This window comes from Triturus cristatus, chromosome 3_1 (genome assembly GCF_964204655.1).
Source record: "Triturus cristatus chromosome 3_1, aTriCri1.1, whole genome shotgun sequence".
NCBI lineage: Eukaryota > Metazoa > Chordata > Amphibia > Caudata > Salamandridae > Triturus > Triturus cristatus.
In genome coordinates this window covers 748,415,068-748,435,948 of record NC_140583.1, presented here as the reverse complement: position 1 = coordinate 748,435,948, position 20,881 = coordinate 748,415,068, and the positions used below count along the sequence as shown (strand labels likewise).

Below are 20,881 nucleotides of genomic sequence, written 5' to 3'. Positions count from 1 at the left end.
GAAAGCCTGTCTGCGACCATCTGTGCCCAGCTGCAGGAACGGTGGTCCACCCCCACTAACAACCACACTGCTTTGACGCTTTGTGCTCTCATTCCCAGCAGCCACTCAGTGTACTGTTTCTGTGCAGCACCACACAACATATGCTCCTCATTCAAGTTCTCATGAACTCTCCCACGCTCACGGCTCACAACTGCTGTTGAAGAGACCCATTCCCACGTTCAGAGCGGTTTGCTCTGACAGAGGGCAACATTCTGCACTCTTATACCCACACTCACCAAACCAACCAATTTCAATCAACACTCCACACTCTCATGCATGCATGTCAAACACTAACTCACCAAGCACACCACGGAAATATGGGGCCTGCTGCTGGACCACATTCTGGACCTACTAGTCCTAATGGAGACCTGGCTGCACCCAATATTGGCCTCTGACATTGCTACAGCCATTCCTCCTGGCTACAGTATCACCAGGCAGGACAGACAGCACAAGCGAGAAGGCTGAATCAGCATCTTTTTCAAGCATGCCATTCGCTGTACCACTTTCAGAGACACATCCCCAGCAAGTTGGAGAAACTTCACTTAATCACATGTTTCTTCTTGGTGGAGAGAATGTCCCATGAATAAAACATACCGTGTTTATTAAAGCAGGAGTTTTGAGGGACTAAGTATACAAAGTTAATAGAGTTAGTAGTAATGCTTCTAAAGGCTCTCTACACATACAGCTCTTTTGTGAAATTGGTGCTTGTAAAATGGGCTGTCTAGATACAAATGATAAGTGGAATCCTGAACAGCAGTTTTAATTCCTCCTGCACTGTCCATGAACATTCACCCACTAAGGCATGTCATCACCCACAATCCTGAAGCCCTCAGCGCTGACTGTGCTACAGAGAGGAGAGGCTAGTGGTATCAATTACTGTGTACAAGACGTAGGCTCAGCTTGAACTAGAATATGGCACAATATCAATTTTCATGGTGTGCAATTAAAAAGGAGCCCGCATTACAACATCATGCCAGAGCACTCACTACAATGGCCAACACTGCAGTGAGACTTCGGATTGCAGAGTACTCTCTCTGCCAGAGAGGTCACTAAATTATCAAATTTGAAAGTTGAGCAGTGCGGCGGCTCTACCAGCAAGACCCGACGCTTCGGAGATACTGGATGCCAGGAGATTCTTGGCAGGGCCAGACTGGCCTTTCATCCCATACAGCATTTTTCCGGTGGGCTGGTGGCCAGTTTTGAAAGCCCAGGGCCGCTGCTGGTGTCTGTCACATTCTCCAACTCCCCGAGGGTGAATGCAGCAGGCATGGGGAGGCTCCAACAGAGATTAAGAGAGACAGTGAGAGTGATGGGTACCGGGAAATCAATCAGATAGGGAGAAGAAACAGGAAAGAGAGAGAGAATGTGTGGATGTTGATGGAGAGCAAGGAGAGGAAAGAGCAATTACCCCAGGCGCTGCTTTTGGTTCCCCAGTCTGGCCCTGGTTTGTAGTCCTGCAGTTTTCCCCTGTGAGAAGGACGATAGCCACTTCATCACTCTTCATCACCACGAGACACGACCCTGTCAGCCAGAGGAGGCCCAGTAGCATTCATCAATCTTAAGAGATGATGTTTCAATTGTGGGTATATTTTTCCATAAACTGGATGACTGAAGGAGGCTCTTTCTTCACTCTGGGTGGTAAACATGGCACCAACAACCAAAAAACCAGAAACAAGGGGCAGCACCCATACCTTCCTGCCACACCACGCAAGGATGTGCCTCAGATAGTGGCCCCTAAAGCCGAGACAGCTCTCTCTTTGCAGCTGCCATGCTCGCGCCATGTTGAGACATGTGCACACTACAGTGGGTGGATTTCTTGAATCGAAGCAGGGAAAAAGCTGAATGGAGAGGATCTACTACAGTAACAAATAAAGAAAACATACTCCCTGTGCGGGGTGCCTGTCTCTTGGGTAGTTTGAAAGCTTCATATCTACTGCCATCTCCTCTCCCTTCGCTAGTAGTTGGTGCAGCACTGATAGCCTGGCTCATCAATGATTATATTCTTTCCTCTTGCAGAGTGGAGAAACCTGGCAAAGTGGTTGCAATGAGTGTTCATGTTCCAAAACCTTCACGGTGCAGTGCACCCCTGTAGTCTGTGACACCCCCACAGTAGCAGCTTGCGACAAAGAAGGATTTGAGCGTATCGTGGTTCCAGCCCCGAACAACACCTGTTGCCCCACCCAACAATGCCGTGAGTATCTGTAGACTTCTCAGAGACAATTCAAGGAATGGACAAAGGGGTCAATGTTCAGGGGCCACCTTCAAGGCGAAGTGGTCTTTCTATCTCATGTCTCTCTAGCCCTTCAGCTCAACCACTCTCCCTTTCTCTGCCTACCTCTTCCTCTCACTCTTTCTCTCTCTGAGCAGTATCATTCTACGTCTGGGAGCACAGACAAGGCATATTCTAGCTATTTTTATGTGAAGCATAAATGGGTGTTGTTTGGCCTCATGTGAGCTTGAATTAGTAGAAAATGTGTAATAAAGCTTAAAGTTGTTTTGAACAGGGGGCAGTGCCTGATTTGTGAAAGAATAAGTCTTGGTGCCCAGGCCACTGCTCAGCAGCCCACCGCCCAACTTATTAAATGTTGAAACACCGAATACTACGGCTGTTTAGGCTTGAGTCCATCTAAGACTTGTTAATCAACTACCAGACACTGCCCACTCCTTTACCTCACTCTTGCTTTCTCCGTTTGTGACGTTTTTTGCATCTTTCTCTTCCTTCTTGTTTGCCGTTTGTGTATTTTTCCCTCATTTAATCTCAATCAATGTCTGGTGAGGAAAAATCAGTGGCGGTCCCCAGAAATTAGTGCTGAAAACCTCTTTTCCGGGTCCTTAAAAATTCTGAAGATGACACTGACTTCTGAAAGAGAAGGATGAGGTGAGGGTACAGAGCAAGAATTCATGCCACAAGTTTCCTCTAAACTGGGCTTTTACATATGCAATGAATCAAAGGAGTAGAATTGTGGTGTGGAAAGAGCGTTCCTATTTAATGCGTGAGAAAAACAGATTGAAAATCTTTAGAGCCACATTGGTCTTCCCATGTAATTCAAGATTAAAAGAAAAAAACTACACAGCTTTAATCCATGGACACTAAGTACAAACAATTTAATATTATCAAATCAATTTGCTGAATTGTATATCCTTATTGTGTGTCTGGTTTATAAAGAAGTTACAGGCAGAGGGACTGGATTTATATGTTTCCGCAGACCCTGCATTGAACACAAATTATGGATTTAACATGTGTCGCAAATTCTACCATCTGCTAAATGTTTTGTAGAATTCAATCAACTATTTGTTCCTAGGTCAATCTGTTAAAATGTTACTAAAAATGGGCACACGTGGTGCTGCACAGTGGCGTATACTTTGCAAAAGTAAACTGATCACCTTTAGTTGCATTTCGGTATAATAAAGAATTAAACTGATTTAATAAGGTAAAATATTTCCCCATATAGTATTAATGTATGTTAAAATGACAACATATTGTGAATAAGTCCACCCTTCCTTAGGGTCTGGTGTAGATCACTGAGTGCCATAGTAAACCGTCGCCCGTTGCATAGTCCCTGAAGAGAGCTTCAAAGTTTGTTGTAACTTATGCGGTGCTGGTGAGGGATTTGTGCTATGCCATGCAGTGACTGGCTGCTATATTCGATGGTTCTGTTAGGATTCTGGCACCCCCTGCTGGTGGTCTCCAAAGAGGTTCCCTATGTCCTCCTGTCATGGAACTGGCTCTGCCTTTAAGTTCTGCTTGGCCTCGGCTGCTGTAGTTTTCTCTCTCTCTGGCTGTCTGTTCTTCCCCTTCTACCAGCAGTGCTAGGACAGCCACTCGGCAATATAAAGAGCGACTATCATGACTAAAATATAAACTGCAAGTATGCACGAAACAGGTTTCAGACAGTGGGACCCAAGGCTGCATGTTTAAACGCATTGTCTTCTGTGGGTTACCTGTAGAAGTTTGCCAGGGTCTCAAAGCGCTTGAAGCGCTGTTATCAATGAGAACTGCTGGAAGGGCGGTGATGTAAGTGGTAGTCATGCAAATGTTTTTCTGAACAACCATGACGTAATGTAAAAATTGGAGGGTCTCAGGATAGTCAGTGGCTACTAACGTCCGATTGCAACAACTGAGATCTTTTTTACCTTTGGTCTCCTGGTGGTCCTGTGGACCCCCAATCTCAGAAATATGCACATTTTGAAACTGATGAATCTCAGATTAGTGAGGCAGAGCATTCTATGCTACTCAGATGACGTGGTATGGGCTACAGACTCAGAATTCAGCAAAGCAGCAAACAACACCTGGAAGATCTCTGTCCATTTAGTGCTTTTACTTTTGAAAAGAAAAGGTTCCTTATTGTACACAAACCTCAAATGTCCAAGCACATCAACAGATATATGCAGGTTTTAACACCTATGGGATCACCCTGTAAAGGAGCTCACAAACCACAGTGGGCATGCAGGGAGGAAAGGTCACACCGTTCAAGTACCCCCTCTTACGAAGGCTCAACCCACTGTGCTGGAGGCATCTTTAGTGGTTTGCAAATCAGAAATTCCTATCACCCATTAGCCATGACATTACTGATCCTCTTGACAACATCTTATCTGCTGTTGTCAGTATCAAATATGCTTTTTTTTTAGTTTAATCTATTCTTTTCTGGGTGGTCTTGCAATAAATGCACTATTGTTGCTGTCTTCAGTTCTTCCAACATTACAATTCTCAACAGCAAAAGAACAAAGTGCTAATTAGCAATGTGCTAACCAAACAGGTAATAACCTTTCTTGATGTAGGAGTCCACAATAAGAGCGTTCCCAAGGTAGCTGGACATCTCGCACTCATGGAGAAATCGTAGTATTCGAGGGGTGTGTTGATTTGGACTCTGTTAGGTGGAACCGTGCCTTCAGCACAAAACCCCTTTCAAGTTGTTTTGACTGATGTTGTAAGTGACCAATCTCTTGTGTGGTATAATTATGTGTCCACCAGTAATTTACTGATTAAAAACTCCTAGGTCCCGCACAAGAGTAGGAGGTCAAATACTTCACTTAATAGAGCCCTGCTCTTTACAAGCCTATATTTCGAGCTGTATACTCATTTAAAAAACATTATTGCAAGGCCGCATAGGCAACTGTTTCACTGACCAATGGCGATGAGTGTATTTGGTGGAGGGTGAGGACTCGTGGAATTTGGTAAATATCACAGATGGTCTTAGTAGTTAAGTAGGAATTTTCCCTAAGTGAGGGTTCTTATACAATAGATCATTTTATATTAAAATGCTTATACTGCATAGGCTTCTTTAGAGAGAATGCCAACCATTGCTAAGTTACATTAGAAAAAGAGAGAATGTATTAGAACAGAAAAAGGCAATGCAACAACTGTAATTAATTGTCTCTTCAAAGTGTTTATGTTCAAATATGATTTATACTGAGATGGAGGTCTAGCTAATGTTCTCTGGTAACCCATTATAATTTACATACCTGTTGTGCAGAATGTAACCCGAACCGCTGTCGCCGCCCACTGAATAACTGTGGCCCTGGTTTCCAGTTCACTGCGACCTTTAAAGAAGGAGACTGCTGTGCCTCCTACAGATGTGGTATGTTGTTAATGTCAACATTTTATACTATACTTCTACATTTTTGGGGGTATTTTTTTTACATCTTCCAGAAGTCTTAAAACTCATCCCTTTTTGATGGATACAATGCAGGGAGGTTCGCCAAAAGCTGTAGGGTTCCAGTATATCTAGCAAGGACTGGGGAATGTGGCTCGTGTTTGCAGTATGGTGAGGGGCAGGTTGCAATGAGGTGAGTTGTTTTGAGCTAAGCTAAGCCAAGTCACTGTTGAGACTGAGACTGGAGAAAGGAACAAGTGGGGCACAATGAATTGGAGAAAGAGTAAAATTGCTCACATAAAGTAGCTAATGGAATGAACTAAGACTAAATCAAAACAAGCTACCAGATTCTAACATGTAAAACACAAATCATATACTTTCAGTATTCTGTCTCCGTATGTGATAACAAAGCCCTTTTTGCGGGGTGGCAGCATTGTTTCACCACATGAAATCGGGTTTCAGTGAACTGGATCTCTTGAGCTTGTGTAAGTTTCAGACCTGATTGCAAGAGCTAATATTGAGCTACTCAAAAGTATATATATATATTGATATAATACAGAATAACAAATCCTACATCTGTATGCTATTTTGTTATGTTATGTTAAGTTAAGGAATTTGTATGCTATGTTAAGGAATTTGTAAAGCGCATGGTTGCCCAAAGGCTTCCCAGCGCTAAAGAGTACTGTTTACAAAGCTCTATCCATATGGCGTCTACAGGGGAAACAGCAGAGTTTTGAGATGTTTCCTGAAAACGGTTTTATTGGGTAGAATTCTTATTTTATATGGGAGGGAATTCCACATCTTTGTTACCACATGGGCAAATGATCAGCCCCTCCACCTAGCTCTTTTGGCTCTAGATGTCCTAAGAAGCTGTTGCTGGGATGATCTTAGATAAGTGGTCGAGATATGCCTGGACATCAATTGTCTAAGTTTTATTGGGCCTTTGTTAACGGCCCTATATGCCAGGCAAAGGGACTTAAACTTATTCTTGTCTCAACACGGAGCCAGTGTAGCTCTTTCAGTGCTTCTTTAATAGAAGTGCGTTTGGGAATTTCTAGAAGGAGTCTTGCTGCCGCATTTTGTACTATCTGGAGTCTCTTCGTCACATATTTAGGCGCGCCCACGTAAAGTGAGTTGCCGTAATCCAAGCGCGAGATTATAAAAGACTGGATGACCGTTTCTTTCAGATGTTCCGGGATCACCTCAATAATCTTCCTTAATACTGTAAGTAGAGAAAAACATATTCCTGACAATTTCCTGGATTGGCAATCCATCGTGAGTGAGTTCTCCATCCAAACCCCCACATTTTTTATAACGGGTTTGGGGATAGGTGGATTTCCCATGCAATGGGGCCACTGTGTCAGGGGTGCCTGGAAAGTAGGTTTTCCTAGTGACATAATCTCTGTTTTTTCATCATTTAACTTCAGATGGCTATTAGCCATCCAATTTACCACTCTCTCTAGACAGTGACTCAGCTGCTGGTTTGCTTTATCTGTTAGGGAGACTATCAGCTGTATGTCGTCCTGTGCTATATTAGCCAGCTGTCGTAAATAAATGTCTAGGTGGGACTAAGGGAATAAATAGAGTGGGACTAAGGGAAGATCCCTGTGGGAAACCACATGTAATTGGGAGGCTATCTGAAAAACAGTCCCCTTCTATCACTTTGAAGGATCTGTCTTTCAAAAAAGAGGCTAACCAGTCCATGGCAAGGCCATGGATTCCTATTTTGAATCAATTGTGACACTGATATGCAAAGGAAGCTCAGACAAGTGCGCCACTATTTCGAATATAAAAAGTGGCATACCAGCGGTGCAAAGGGCTTGTAAATAAGCCCCAATGTTTATGTTCAGCTAACTTTCACTGGCATCAGTTGTTGGTGCGATGACTCACAAGTTGCAGTAGTGTGGCCTCCTGCGTGGCGTGGATGTACTAGACTTCATGACTCCCTTTCTACCATACTGCCCATTCCACAGTCGTTGAGGCCACGCCAAAATAAAAGAGGAACCCAGACCGTGAGGAATGCGATGATCTTACTAGTCTGTACTAATGACATGGTACTGATAAGGCTGTGGAACTAAGTCAAGCAAAAGTTGAAGATCTATCAACTGTGCATCTTGGAATAGACTCTCAGGGGCAGATTTACAAGCCCCTTGCTCCACTTTTGCATAATTTTTAACATGGGAAAAGTGACGTGACCTGAAGGTGGCGTAAGGGGCTTGTAAATAATCCCCTCAATGCATAGGGGCAAGCCAGAGTGAGGTTCCCCTGCAACACACATCTTGCAACAGTTAACGTTAATGTTATTAATGACATTTTATTTTTAAAGGCAGGTATAGTGTTTTATACTGCCTCTTTTTCTGTCAGTATTAATGTATATAGAACTTATTTTTCTTGCAGTGCCTCTCGAGAAAATTACATTTTAATAGGGATGAAACTGCTTTTAGGGAAAATGGAGAAACTTGGGGGCAGATTTACAAGGAACTGACGCATCTGCATAGATGCATCAGTTTCCTTGCACCAGTGCCAAATGTCCTTGTGTCACCATGGATGCGCTGTAGCTACATTACAGTGCTCCATGGTGCAAGGATTAACAGATGCGTCAGACATACTGACGCATCTATTGGCACAAAAGTGACGCATTGCTAGAGTTGCTCATGAAAGTGACGCAACTCCAGCAATGTGCCACAACAGATAGGTGAGTCCCATACACAAAGCCCTGCGTCATTCCTTATGCCTGGTCTGAGCAGGCGTAGGGATTTTGATGCAGTGAAGGCGTAGAGTGACGCAGTGGAATGTTGTAAATTGCATCAGTTCGACATGGCTTTTTGCGTGGGAACGTCCACCCTGCATTCATTATAACTGGTGAAGGTATAATGTTACGCAGTGCTCTACAACGTGACGCATCTCCCTAGATGCGTCACGTTGTAAATTGGCCACATTGTTTGTGCTGCTGTTGCGTCAAAAAAGTGACTCAATGGCGGCGCAAGGACCCGCAAGGGGCTTGTAAATCTGCCCTTGGTTTCTCCCAGCTCAGTGCCTTTGGAAGTTCTACAGATAAGCCACCATTATATTTACATGATTTCTGTAAGACGAGTCCTCTCTTGCCCAGTGATTGTAAACAAACTTGACTCGGTGCTGAACTATCTCCATATTTTCGGAAGTATTTAGGCATTTGGAGGCTTACCACAAAAAGGGTTCAAACATGAGATGACCAGTTGAAACGACATTTGGAGAGAAACGAGAATTAAGGGGCATATTCTCAAGACAGGCGATTAAAAGGACATCTAACATGGGCTTCAATTGGAATTCCTTAGAGCATATTATCAAGCCCATTATGGCCGTTTTAGCTGCAGTTTTCTGCTGCTAAAGCGGCGATAATTTTATCACTTGTCTTGATAATATGCCCCTAAGAGAGGCCAAACAAAAATGCTTAAGTCTGTGGCATGTGCTGTGTTTCACCTAGTTTTACAGCGGTATACAGACTGATCTGCTTTCTCACCCCAACAGTGCCGAAGAACGTCTGCGTTGTGAATGGGCTTGAGTACCCGGTAAGAAACTTCACTTCACATTTTCACTGTATTCAATGCTGCTGGAAATAATGTACAATTATTGTTAACCTTAGACACTAATAGGCAGATCAGGGACAGAGTGATAAAGCTGGAATCTCATTTGCAGTGGTCCAGTGGTGGTTTCTGAGTTTGCAACATATGGAACACTGTGAAAGGGCGACAATAAAGATTAACCTTTTGGGGGCACTACGCCAGTGATTTCCGGTATGTTGCCCTGAATCGAATGAGTTGAAGTAGGTGCTCTTAAAAATGGAGCATTAAAATGTTTAAATATTGATGTGTGCTGTTGATTTAAAGTATTTGTGTTTAAATGGTGTTTTGGTTGGTGGAATGCTGATTTGCCGCTTGAGCTGTTGACTTGGAGCTACTGATGATAAATAAAGTTGTGAAAGGTATATTTCTAGTGTTTGAACGCTTAATTCTTAGTGACCATCTTTTTATGTTGAGTTGAGTCGTTTGAATACTATTTCGACGTGGCTGATGTTGCTTTGTGGTGTGATGCCAAACACTGTTGCATAATGTTGATTTGAGAAGTGCAAATACTGATTTGTGATGTGAAGAACCTGATGTGTCATAAGGTTCTGGTCTGTGGTGAGAGAACACTTATTTGAGGCATGTAAATGTATATAAAAGCTTAGTCAGGTGGAGCAAAGGCTGACATTAATGAGCACAAGTCCTGTTGTAAGGTTTATTCATGTTAGGTTGAGCCACATGGATGAATTGACCATTTTAAGTTTGAGAATGGTGTTCCTTGACTTTATTTTTATGCATTCAGAGAGTGTATTTCGATTTGGCTTATCCGAATGCTGATTCATGTTGATCGCATGGTGAATTGACCTGGAGGAATTTTTGTTTGTCTTTGTGCATGATGATTTAAGGCATGTGTGAATACTCGAGTGAAGCATGTGAATTGTCTTTTAAGGTGTTTGTATGATGATTAGAGCTGTTTGTGAATTCTTATTTCATGTGTGTGAATTCTGATTTGAGGTGGGGGAATTTTGATTTTGATTATGCTAAATTACACCCCTATATTTCTCCTAACATTTAGCGCCAAGGATCTTCTATTTACCTACTAAAAGAGGTGGAGGGGAAGAAACACTTGTCAATATCATACCTGAAAGTACCACAGACTCCGACTTTGGGTTTGTCAATTTATTATAAGGCCGAGATTAATAGGAGGTATACACATCGCAAAATTAGCATATATAGATATAGAAAAATCAATACAGAGCTGATTCTACGAATATAAGTAATTCAGCATAACAAGAATACAATTCTAATTTCAAGGATCAAAATACAACTCAGGATGGAAGCAGAGTCTAAATCTCTTTTCATTAGAAATAAAGCAAATCTGTCCCTACACTATACTAAAATGAGATGCTACCCAAAACCCTTCCATCTATTCCCAAAGGTGTCAGCACGTGTTGACTTCCTGAGAAGTACTCACGTCAAATGGGTTAAAGTGCTTAAGGCTAGGAGCTAGTTCTCCTCCGAAAGCTAGCAGAAGTCTGGGGTCTCTGTCCCTGTGCATCATACAATATATAATTCGATTTTCTAATTAATCCTGGTAACATTTCCATTGAGACTTTTTCTATGTGGGGAGGTCCATGCTCTGTTAATTAATGTTCTTTGTTCACCAAGTCGACCTTGGTTCCCAGACCAGCCAGACACGTGAGATATCCTCCCTTCTCGCTTCCAACTGTCTTCAAAGCATTCCTTGTGTCTTTTCCAATCTGAAAAGAACGAGTTAACATTCCGATACCTGCAGTAGGATGAGAACACTGCTATTTCTTGAGAACAACCGGCATTTAATTCTTTATTTCTCGAGAAGCCAAGGAGGTACAAACACAATTACAGTTTTAGGCCTAGAAACTCGGGCAACTTAAATTAGACACCATTACATTATGTGGTTATAAGATTGTCCTGCTCTCGGTATATGCAGGCATGACGATACATACATAATTATAATATAACATTTCACAACAAAGATTATTGAATGAATCTACTGGATACATGTTAATGATCATAAAACACTGCAAGAAATAGTAATATGTGGAGGTGTGTATCAACCATGAGTATAGTGCACCCATACAAAATAGAGTGCTGAAAGCGTTCTATCAATTTGAGGTATTCATGTTGGTTCAAGGGAGCAGATTCACTAAGGTACACTTGGATTTAGATCTATATTCATATGTGCAACTGGCTAACATACATTAAAAGAGATCTGAGGAGGGTGACCTAGTAGTCTTCTAAAAGGTGTTAGTGGGAGCCGGCTGAAGTGTGGCCATTAAGTGTCATCAAACGAAATCCAAAAGTAGGTCACAAACATTAGTTAGTTATCTACCATTAGTTAATTTGCCATTTTAAAAGCCAGGGTCTCTCAATTATGAACTATGAAATAGTCTCAATTTCCAAAACTGATTTTAAGTGGAGCCTTGCACACCATGAGAAAAATCCATGCAAAATGGATTTAAAGGCATCTTGGAACTTTGATTGAGGAATGCATGCTGACTTTTCCGATTATCCAGGCAGATTTTACAACAAGATGACTACCTTAGGTACTGTTAGCTACTCGACAAGGCAATTGATTTACATGTCACAAATAAAAACGGAGCTATATATCTCACAGGCATTTCATATTATGAGCAGCAACCTAATATTGGTAAAACTAGATCAAATAATTGTCGACAAATGCCTTTAAAACTGAATAGGTTTTTTCTGCACTAAGACATGGAAAAGGCGGGAACATGTTATACACTGGCTTGTACTAAAGGTTTTAGTGATGAATAGCCGTCCCTTTTCAGTTTAACCTACATCTTTCAGGAAGTAATATGGTGTTGAAAATTGGTCAATCAATTCTAGTACAGTATTTTGTGGAGATGATTCAGTTTTTTTCATTTTCATATTGAAGCAACTTCAACCCAAGTCAATTAGGATCAACCCAGTTTCAATAACTTTTTAAAATATGTTTTAAAAGTACCTTGAAAATGAATGTAGAAAAAGTAAAACATGACATTTGTTCCTTACAAGAAAAAATTGAAGTGGACCATTTACGTTTACACATTTTTTAATGCCTAGACATTAAGTATTTGATTCAAAATTATTTTATATTTGTAAATAAAATTGTACATTTTGCAATAATAACAATTTATTCACAAAACCAGTAACGATTATTGCACATGCGGTAATCCTGTTGCATTGGCAGATTTTTCCATATTCGTTGGTGATACAGTTGATACGTTGGTGATTAAAATACCTGGGAGCTCTCAGGGCTGCATCAGCATTTTCAGAAGATTAAAACAAACCAAATAAGGGAAACATCAATAAAGTTATACCTTTGTGGATACTCACAAACATTATCAGTACCCATACCACACAAGTGTACTCTTCCAAACTGTGCAGAAAGTGTGGTATCATGCACCTTCCATACCTATTTTTACAGGTCTTGTGTAGAAAGGAACAGCTTCACATGACATGTTCCATCTGTAGAAAAAAATATAGATGTGGAAGAAATTACAAATTTACAGACCCTTACATATGATGACTCGATGTCTGTGTAATCCAGCTTCATATATCTAAACTGTAATTCAACTAAACATATTCTCAAATGATATTTACACTCAAACCCAGCTGAGCAAATAGGACTTGCAAAATGCCTCCATAAATCCTCATTATTTGTGTAAAACTAAAGATAGACCAAAAAGTTGATTTTATTTAAAACCTGACAATTTTATTAGCACAATGGAGATCATTGTGGGAATAGTTTGCACAATGGGTGCATTTTTCTATTACGAATGAATGCACAACAATTGCACAAATCCACATCTGCATTTCACTTCTTTCAGATCGAGGATCCAAAAAGTCAATATAATCAGTTAAGCATGCAACGACATACCTTTCTTTTCTCATGATGACTGTGAGCAGTGCACTTTCACATTCAGTTTTACCACTTCCAAAGTTTCAATCATAACACTAAAGAATGCATGTAAATTCAAAATCATAAAAATAGGTCCTTTATGCCATGTCTTCACAATTTTAGCCTCAACACTGCAAGAACTAGACCCTGCTGTCATCAGCAAAGGCAAGCAGAAAAGGACCTATGCAAGCCGAAAGTCTGACAACTGTATATTCATTAGGGCATCAGTTGTTCAAAGCTGGCTAACACTGCAGTTGGCCCCTTGAAAATGTGCATCAAGGGTATCTGTTAGACCTGGCTTTTTCAGTGGGTTTGTCCCCAGACTTTTTGTTTTTCGGCCTCTTGTTTCCGACCTGTTTTTGTTGGTTTTATGACTCTGGGCACTTTAACACTGCTGATCAATGCTAAAGTGCCTATGTTCCCTTTGTAAATTGTCATTATGGATTGGTGTTTCCATGATTGGCTGATTTGATTTACTAGTCAATCCCTAGTACAGGGAACTGTGTGTGCCCAGGGCCTGTAAATCAAATGCTGCTAGTTGGCTTGCAGCACTGGTTGTGCCACTAACCTAAGCAGCCGGTAAATGTAACTCAGGCCTGCCACTTCAGAGCTTGTGTGCTGTCTGGTACTGCCATGTCAACTTGGCAAGTGCACCCCCTTGCCCGGCCATAACCTTCCCTTTTCTTACATGGCAGTCACCCCTAAGGTAGGCCCATGGTACCCCTGTGGTGTGTGTGGCATGTCCTGATATTGATTTACTGCCAATTTCGTTTTTCACTATTGCAAGGCTACCTGTTTCCATAGGACGTAATGGGGAGTTTGCTTATATCTTATAAACATAACTAGCCCTGGGAACAAGGTAAAAAAAATAAAGTTTAGTATGCCTGAATTAAGAATGTTAAAATACATTTTTTAGTGAGGGTGATTTTACATTCTGGGTTTGAAAATACAACTTAGTAGGTATTTTCTTGCTTAGCCATCCAGTGTGCCTCTGTTAGGTTTGTGTATTGCATGTCTGGCTTTTGGATGACAGGGGCTGGGGAGGGGAAGCGGCTCCAGAGAGCCTCATGAGTCAGGGCAAGGCTGAATAGACCTGGGTTGCATTTTGAGTAGAGGAAGGAGATTTACTTTCACTTGAATTGGACCTTGTCAGCCTAGGACAATGCTGTCTCCACCTCCTGCCAGGAAGCTGCACCAAAGAGGACAGCGCCAGTTGTGACCAAGAACAAGGCTTCTCTACCACCAGAGAACAAAGGATTTTGTAGTACAAATATTGGGGCCCAGAACTCTAGATCATTTTTGGGAATCAAGAGGAACCTTTGCCAAGGAGAAGAGCCAGAGAAGCTGAGGAGGAATACTGCCCCTGTGCTCTCTGATGTCTGTGGTTGGCCTGCAGTGGCTACTTACTGCCAAGGAAAGGACAAAAAGGACTGTTTGCTGTGTCCCCTGCTTAAAAGAAGATCTCCAATGGCTTGAAACTGAGCTTGCCTCCTGTTCTGAAGTCTCAGGGACACAAAGACTTATCTACCAGCTCCCCTGAACTTCCTTGCTGGGAGTTCTGACCTGCAAAGAGGTGCCTGCTGTTTTGAACCTCTAGAGACTGTTTTCTGCTGGGAGCTGTAAAAGTAATGCAACTTCGAAGAAGCGAGATGCGTCTACACCTATTTCTGACGCATTGCCGAAGAAATCATCGCAGCGCCTGCCGCGACTTGAGAAATCACTGCACGCCCCATCGAGTGCACTGATCTCCGAAGTCTGAGATCATCGCACCGAGTTTAATGCAAGGCCTGCTGTGCAGCTGCAAGAATCCACGCATTGTTCTGGATCGTTGCATCGCCTCGAGGTGCCAAGTTTGTCGCATCGTTGGGGGACGCAGTAAGAAACCAATGCATTACATCTCCATGCAGTAAGAAATCCATGCATCACCTCCTTTCCGATAAGGAACCAATGTATTACCTCCCCTGCGCAGCAGCAAGGAACTGACGCATCAGCTCCTCAAAAGCAAGGAACCGACGCATCACCTTCCCTGAGTGTAAGGAACCAACTCATCCCCTTCCATGCGGCCTGTTTTGATTTTTTGTGTCACGTATTCAAGGTATTTTGTGTGAAAAGTGATGCATCTGCAATTTGCTTTGAACTGAATTATTTCTACCATCTGATAGTCAATTTGTATTACTGTATTGTAGATTTTTGTTGTTTGGTCTTGCTTTGGTTTAGATAAAGATTATCTATGTTTCTAAACTGGCGTGGTGTCCATTTGTAGTGCTCTCCCTGTATTACTGTATGTGTTCACAAATGCTTTACACACTGCCTCTGAGATAAGCCTGTTTGCTAGTGCCAAGATACCAAGGGGGTGAGAAGGGGGTAGAAGTGTCTCCTCCCTTACATTGACTAGAAGCAAGGGTCCAAATTTGGACAAAAGGTACCTACCTCTGCCAACCAGACACCCCCATTTCTAACAGTATCTGTATGCACATAATTTTGTTAATATGTCACTTATTGTCTACATGTTGATCTAAGGTGTCAAAATGTTGCTTTGAGTTTTACTATTTCATCCTAACTAAACTTAACTTCTATAGGCCTTTCTCCATCTCCTATATCTAATTCATTTTGTCACTTTTATGAACCCATCAGACTTAAGTTCAAGTCAGAGGACAAGATCTTCATGGTAGAGTTTGGAGCCACCTCTCTTTCTTACAAACAAGAAAACAAAGAAAATACATTTTCTTCCATTTAAAGTAGAGGGACAATCGCTCATTCTCCAGCATGTTTAGTTTACATATTCACTCAGCAATGACCTGTTAAACTCTCCAATATCCATGCAGACACAAATTGCAGTCACATTAACCTTTCAATTGTTTAAGCAATGAGGCCCCCACACCATGTGTCAACAAATAAATGAGGCAATAGCTAGGTTGTGACTTGCCACATTGTTGTACATTAATCCCATGAATTTGCACACTCCCAATGACATCAGACAACATTTATACACGCAGGGCAGATAGTCATGAATGCTCAGTCACAAGTTTCGTCCAGGCTCCTATCGCCCCACTTCACTGTTGAATTTCGAACCTAAGCTTCTGGGTAAGGTTCTGGCTGACCGCCTTCGCACCTGTATTCAAGACCTTGTCCACCCGGACCAGGCAGGTTTTATGCCACAGCGATCCACTAGGCATAATATTAGGCGAGCCCAAAATGCCAATGCGGGAGGCTCCAGGCTTGGTCACCCGGCGGCGATTTTACTGGCTGATATTGACAAAGCGTTCGACTCGTTGAGATGGACCTATCTTTTTAAGCTTCTTGAAGCCGTCAACTTGGGCCCACTGTTTATAGCATATGTGAAGCTGCTGTACATGGATCTTACAGCCCCGGTGCATGTGGCCGGTTGTTGCTCTGCCCCCTTCCCCATCCGCAGGGGTACGCGTCAAGGATGCCCCCTGTCCCCGCTCCTTTTCGACCGGGGTGATAGAGCCCCTGGCAGCGTGGGTACACCAAGACCCCCTAATCAGAGGACTGGACTGGTCACAGGAGCACTCCAATAGAATTGCGCTGTATGCGGATGACACTCTGTTCTTTGTGTCAGACGTGTAGTCCTTGGGGCCCTGTGTCCTTCAAATCCTCCGCATCTTTGGCAAAACTTCTGTTCTTTTTGCCAACCCGTCCATGTCTACACTTTTCCCTATTCATGGGAATCCAAGGAGCCTGGCCTGTGCTTCAGAGTTGATCATCGCAGAAACGGGCTTTAAGTACCTCGGTGTCCCACCATTGCCTGGACTCACAATAACGCTCCTCTACTCCCGGCCGTCCGCAACGAGAAGACGATTTGGTCCCAACTACCCCTGTTATTGTACGGTAGGTCTGCAAAATTTAAAATGGTGTCCCTGCCGCGTTTACTCTATAGGTCTAGAATTATCCTCACCCTATCCCCCTGTCATGGTTTAACCAGCTCAATGCACTTTTGAATAGTTTCCTCTGGCAGGGGGGCACGATTCGTGTGGCGCTTTCAACGTGTACGCAATCCATGTACTGTGGGGGTATTGCTGCCACCGACGTTCGGGCGTACTACTTCGCCTCACAGTTTTTGGTGATTAATGAATGTTGGTATGGATCCCAGACGGATCCGGCCTATGCCGTGGAGCAGATCGCCATGGCGGGCACCCCTGTGCTTCATCTTTTATATAGCAGTGCATCACTAGATGCGCTCCGTCCAGCTTGTCAAATAGTCATCCAGACATGGCGGTGGGTGGTTCAATCCATGGGTTGATGGGGCAGGCTGACGGGTGCCACATCCCTCTGGCAGGGTTCCCACTTATGGCCACTTTTGACACACGTGGGCTTCCGCAGTTTGGGACCTTATTAGTATTTCCACGCTTGGCGATATTATGCAGGGCACCACTCTTAAATCGTTTCAGAGGCTGCAGTCGGATTTTGATCTCCACAAGTCACAGTTCCACCGCTATTTGCAGCTCTGCCATGCCCTGACCCCCCTGATCCGGCAGCTGGAGGCTTTACCTGAGTTCGATCCACTGGAGGGTCGCTTACTGATGGGGGATATTGGGGCTCACAAAATCCGGCAAATCTACCAGACACTTATCACGCATACCAAGACCACTATGCACAAAACCCGGGAAGGCGTGGGCCGCCGACTTGCCTGCTCTTACAAACAATGATTGGGCTGAAGCTTTTACCAGTCCTCGATATGCAGCCTTGTCTACCACATACCGATTAATCCAGTTCAAATACCTCCATAGGTTTCATTACACTCGCCATAGGCTCTGGAAAATGGGTGTAATCCCATCTCCGATGTGTTTCTACTGCCACGCGGACGATGGATCATTTTTACACACGGTGTGGGGTTGCATGGTGATTCAGTTGTTCTGGTCTGGTGTGGTGTCCTGCCTGAGTCATGTCCTGGCATGGGATATCCCGTTGGATCCCAGACTGGCGCTTTTACACAGCACAGAGGACATTGGGGGGAATCGCTACAGGAGACTTCTACTATTCTTGGGCCTCACTTTAGTCAAGTGTGACATAGCACAACATTGGAAAGACTCGTCCCCACCCAGTGTCACCATGTGGAAAAAGGCACTAGACAGGTGAATGTCTGCAGAGTTTGTAGTGTTTCAGGCAAGGGAATGTCAACGGAAGCACAGAAAGATCTGGTCCCGGTGGGTCACCTATAGAGGTATCAAATTGCTCCAAATGTCGCAGTCTGGCGCTTGTGATCTCATTGAACAATTAATGGTAAACAACCTAACTGTTTAGTGTATAGTGTTAATGAAAAGTGGTGGGGAAATTCTTGGCATCTACTTGTAATGTTTCCTGAGTATGTATGGTGCGCTTCGGGGAGGTTCATGTTTTCTTGGTCTGATGTTCGGCATGCTATTGGGGTTTTGTGTAATGTATCCAGAGATATCATTTGACGCTATTCCTTTGTATTTCTCTTGTTGGGTTCTGCCCATCTGGTACACTGAAAATTCAATAAAATCTGTTGTTAAAAAAACAAAACAGAAAGTTGAACCATACATCACTTTTTCTCAAAACTCCCTTAACCAGACGCAAACACTAACCTTATCATCGCAACTATACTCACACACAATGCCCCCAGACTTACACATCATACTAGTATACTACACATGTGAACAAACTCCCACACTTTCTCCATCTCTTGCATACAACATACACAATACCAGAAGGATAATTCATTCCACCAAACATCTACTCACAAATGTGCATCTCAGAACTAAAACACGCCTAACACCTAGTTACATTACCTCATCACACCAACATGACCAAGAGCAAGGCTGAGGAAGCACTTAATCTGAATCCAGTGCCGTTCCCTCTGTAAACTGCACAATAAAAGGTCGGGGCATCTTCTGAACACAATGACAGCCGCAGTAGATCCACATTGAAAATTTGTTGACACAACATAACAATCAAACACTAGAGCAATCTGACAAACCAACCATTAAAACCAGACGACATTAGCTGGCAAAGGCATACTCACCTACAATACACAAGAGCTACATTAAACACTACCATTCAAACATAACAATGTACAGAAAGACAAATCTTCTGGCTGTCACCCACAAGGCCAAGGGACACTACATTTCCCCCACATTTTCACTTTAAGGGCTATTTCACCTTGCAACATTTTATAACATTGTATGTCTCTTCTTGTGCATTGCAGCATCATCTCACAACACGGTTATACCCTTTCCCACTTTGGGACATTACAGGGATTCCCCTCTGAATTCTCACATGACAAGGTACTACTCTTCCCCAGTTTCGCATTCCCTACAGTCTCTAGCGACAGGGTACTGCTCTGACCCCAGTTTGCACCAACTCACACACAAGTGTACTATACTCCTATCTTTAGCATAAGGGTACAGTCTTCCCCATATCCAAAACATGCTGCTGCTGATTGTCACAAGACCATAGTCCAATGCCTCTACCATAAAGCAAGCTGGAACCCCGTTAACGGCTTGAGTCTTGTTGCTGGGAGACATAAAGTATGCAAACTACACACAGGAACCTTAAAAGGCATGGAGTAGCCTGTAGCTCAGTCAACATTATTTAGAAATCATACTGCACATTCACTAACACTGCTCCTTATGTCACCTTCACCACTAAATGTGTTGCTGCCTGAAGCGCGATGGAACATTTCAGAGTATTGCTGACTGTAAAGGAGATTTCTTGCATCTCCCCACTTTCTCCACAGCACTGTCTCCACAACACCATCTCCACAGCAATGTCCTTATTACACTGTCTGCATAACATCATCCTCAAGCTTATTACAATTCATAGGGAAACATCACCTAAGTTTATAACTCAACCTAGCTGGCTCCGTGCCCGTGCCAGATATTGCCCATCCTCACTAAGCTCCTCTACCCAGCAGCTTTAGCTAACGCCACTTGTCGGTGGTTTTGAGGGTGGTCAAACCCAAGCTAGTCCTCCATGGTTGCAGAGCCATTTGCCGTCTCATGATACCTCCACCACTGGCATAAATGAATCCTGTCATCAGAGTCTTGCTGCATGTTCACACAGATCCTTAACATCTCATTAAAATGTTGAAGTCAGAGGGCAGGGTCTTCATACAGTGAGCGACTCCTGTAGGTCTGTTCTTAATTTCATGTTAAGCCCTTGAGTTGCAGCAACTGCAGGTAGAGGCTGTCAAGGCTCCCATCATCCTTTCTACTGCCCCATCTCCTAGCTTCCACTCAATATCACATGGTAACATTCTATTACATAATTCACTCTCAGCACTCCAGAAATCAGTTCACCCACACAAGGAATGCAGACATACAGGATATTACAGCCTATTAACATTAAATTGTGATGATAACATGTTTTTCATTTCCCCCTGGCAGCCCTTAGCTCCTGTTCCTGCAGACAGTGGCTCTTGTAACCTCTGTAACTGTACCAACGAGAAGGACACAAGCACCCAACTGAATATAGTGAAGTGTCAGCCTATCAGATGCATCACTGGCTGTCAACTGGTAAGTATTGTGCATTCAGTTTTCTGCGCCTTTAAATAAACATTCATTAGAACATCTGTAGTTTAAGGAAACATTGGTGTTCAGGCATATTCAAAACCAGAACAATATTGATTTGTCATATGTAGGTATATTAATAATCTCCCTGGTGTGCTCTCACTGTCTCATTGGGTGTTTATACTATAGGAACTCTCACAGTTGCATCCAACAATGGAACTCTCATTGTAACAGAATCAGTACATGTAACATGTAACAATGTGGAACTCT

General features: G+C 42.9%; 1 protein-coding gene across 1 annotated transcript in view; it reads left to right on the top strand.

Annotated features, from left to right (window-relative positions):
• LOC146860912 (intestinal mucin-like protein) overlaps positions 1–20,881 on the top strand; it is an 89,830-nt gene that overhangs the window by 12,654 nt on the left and 56,295 nt on the right. The window contains exons 4-7 of the mRNA XM_085646180.1: positions 2,056–2,230; positions 5,514–5,618; positions 9,141–9,181; positions 20,489–20,617. Of these exons, the coding sequence (XP_085502306.1) occupies positions 2,056–2,230; positions 5,514–5,618; positions 9,141–9,181; positions 20,489–20,617 (450 nt within the window). The remainder of the gene's footprint in view (positions 1–2,055; positions 2,231–5,513; positions 5,619–9,140; positions 9,182–20,488; positions 20,618–20,881) is intronic.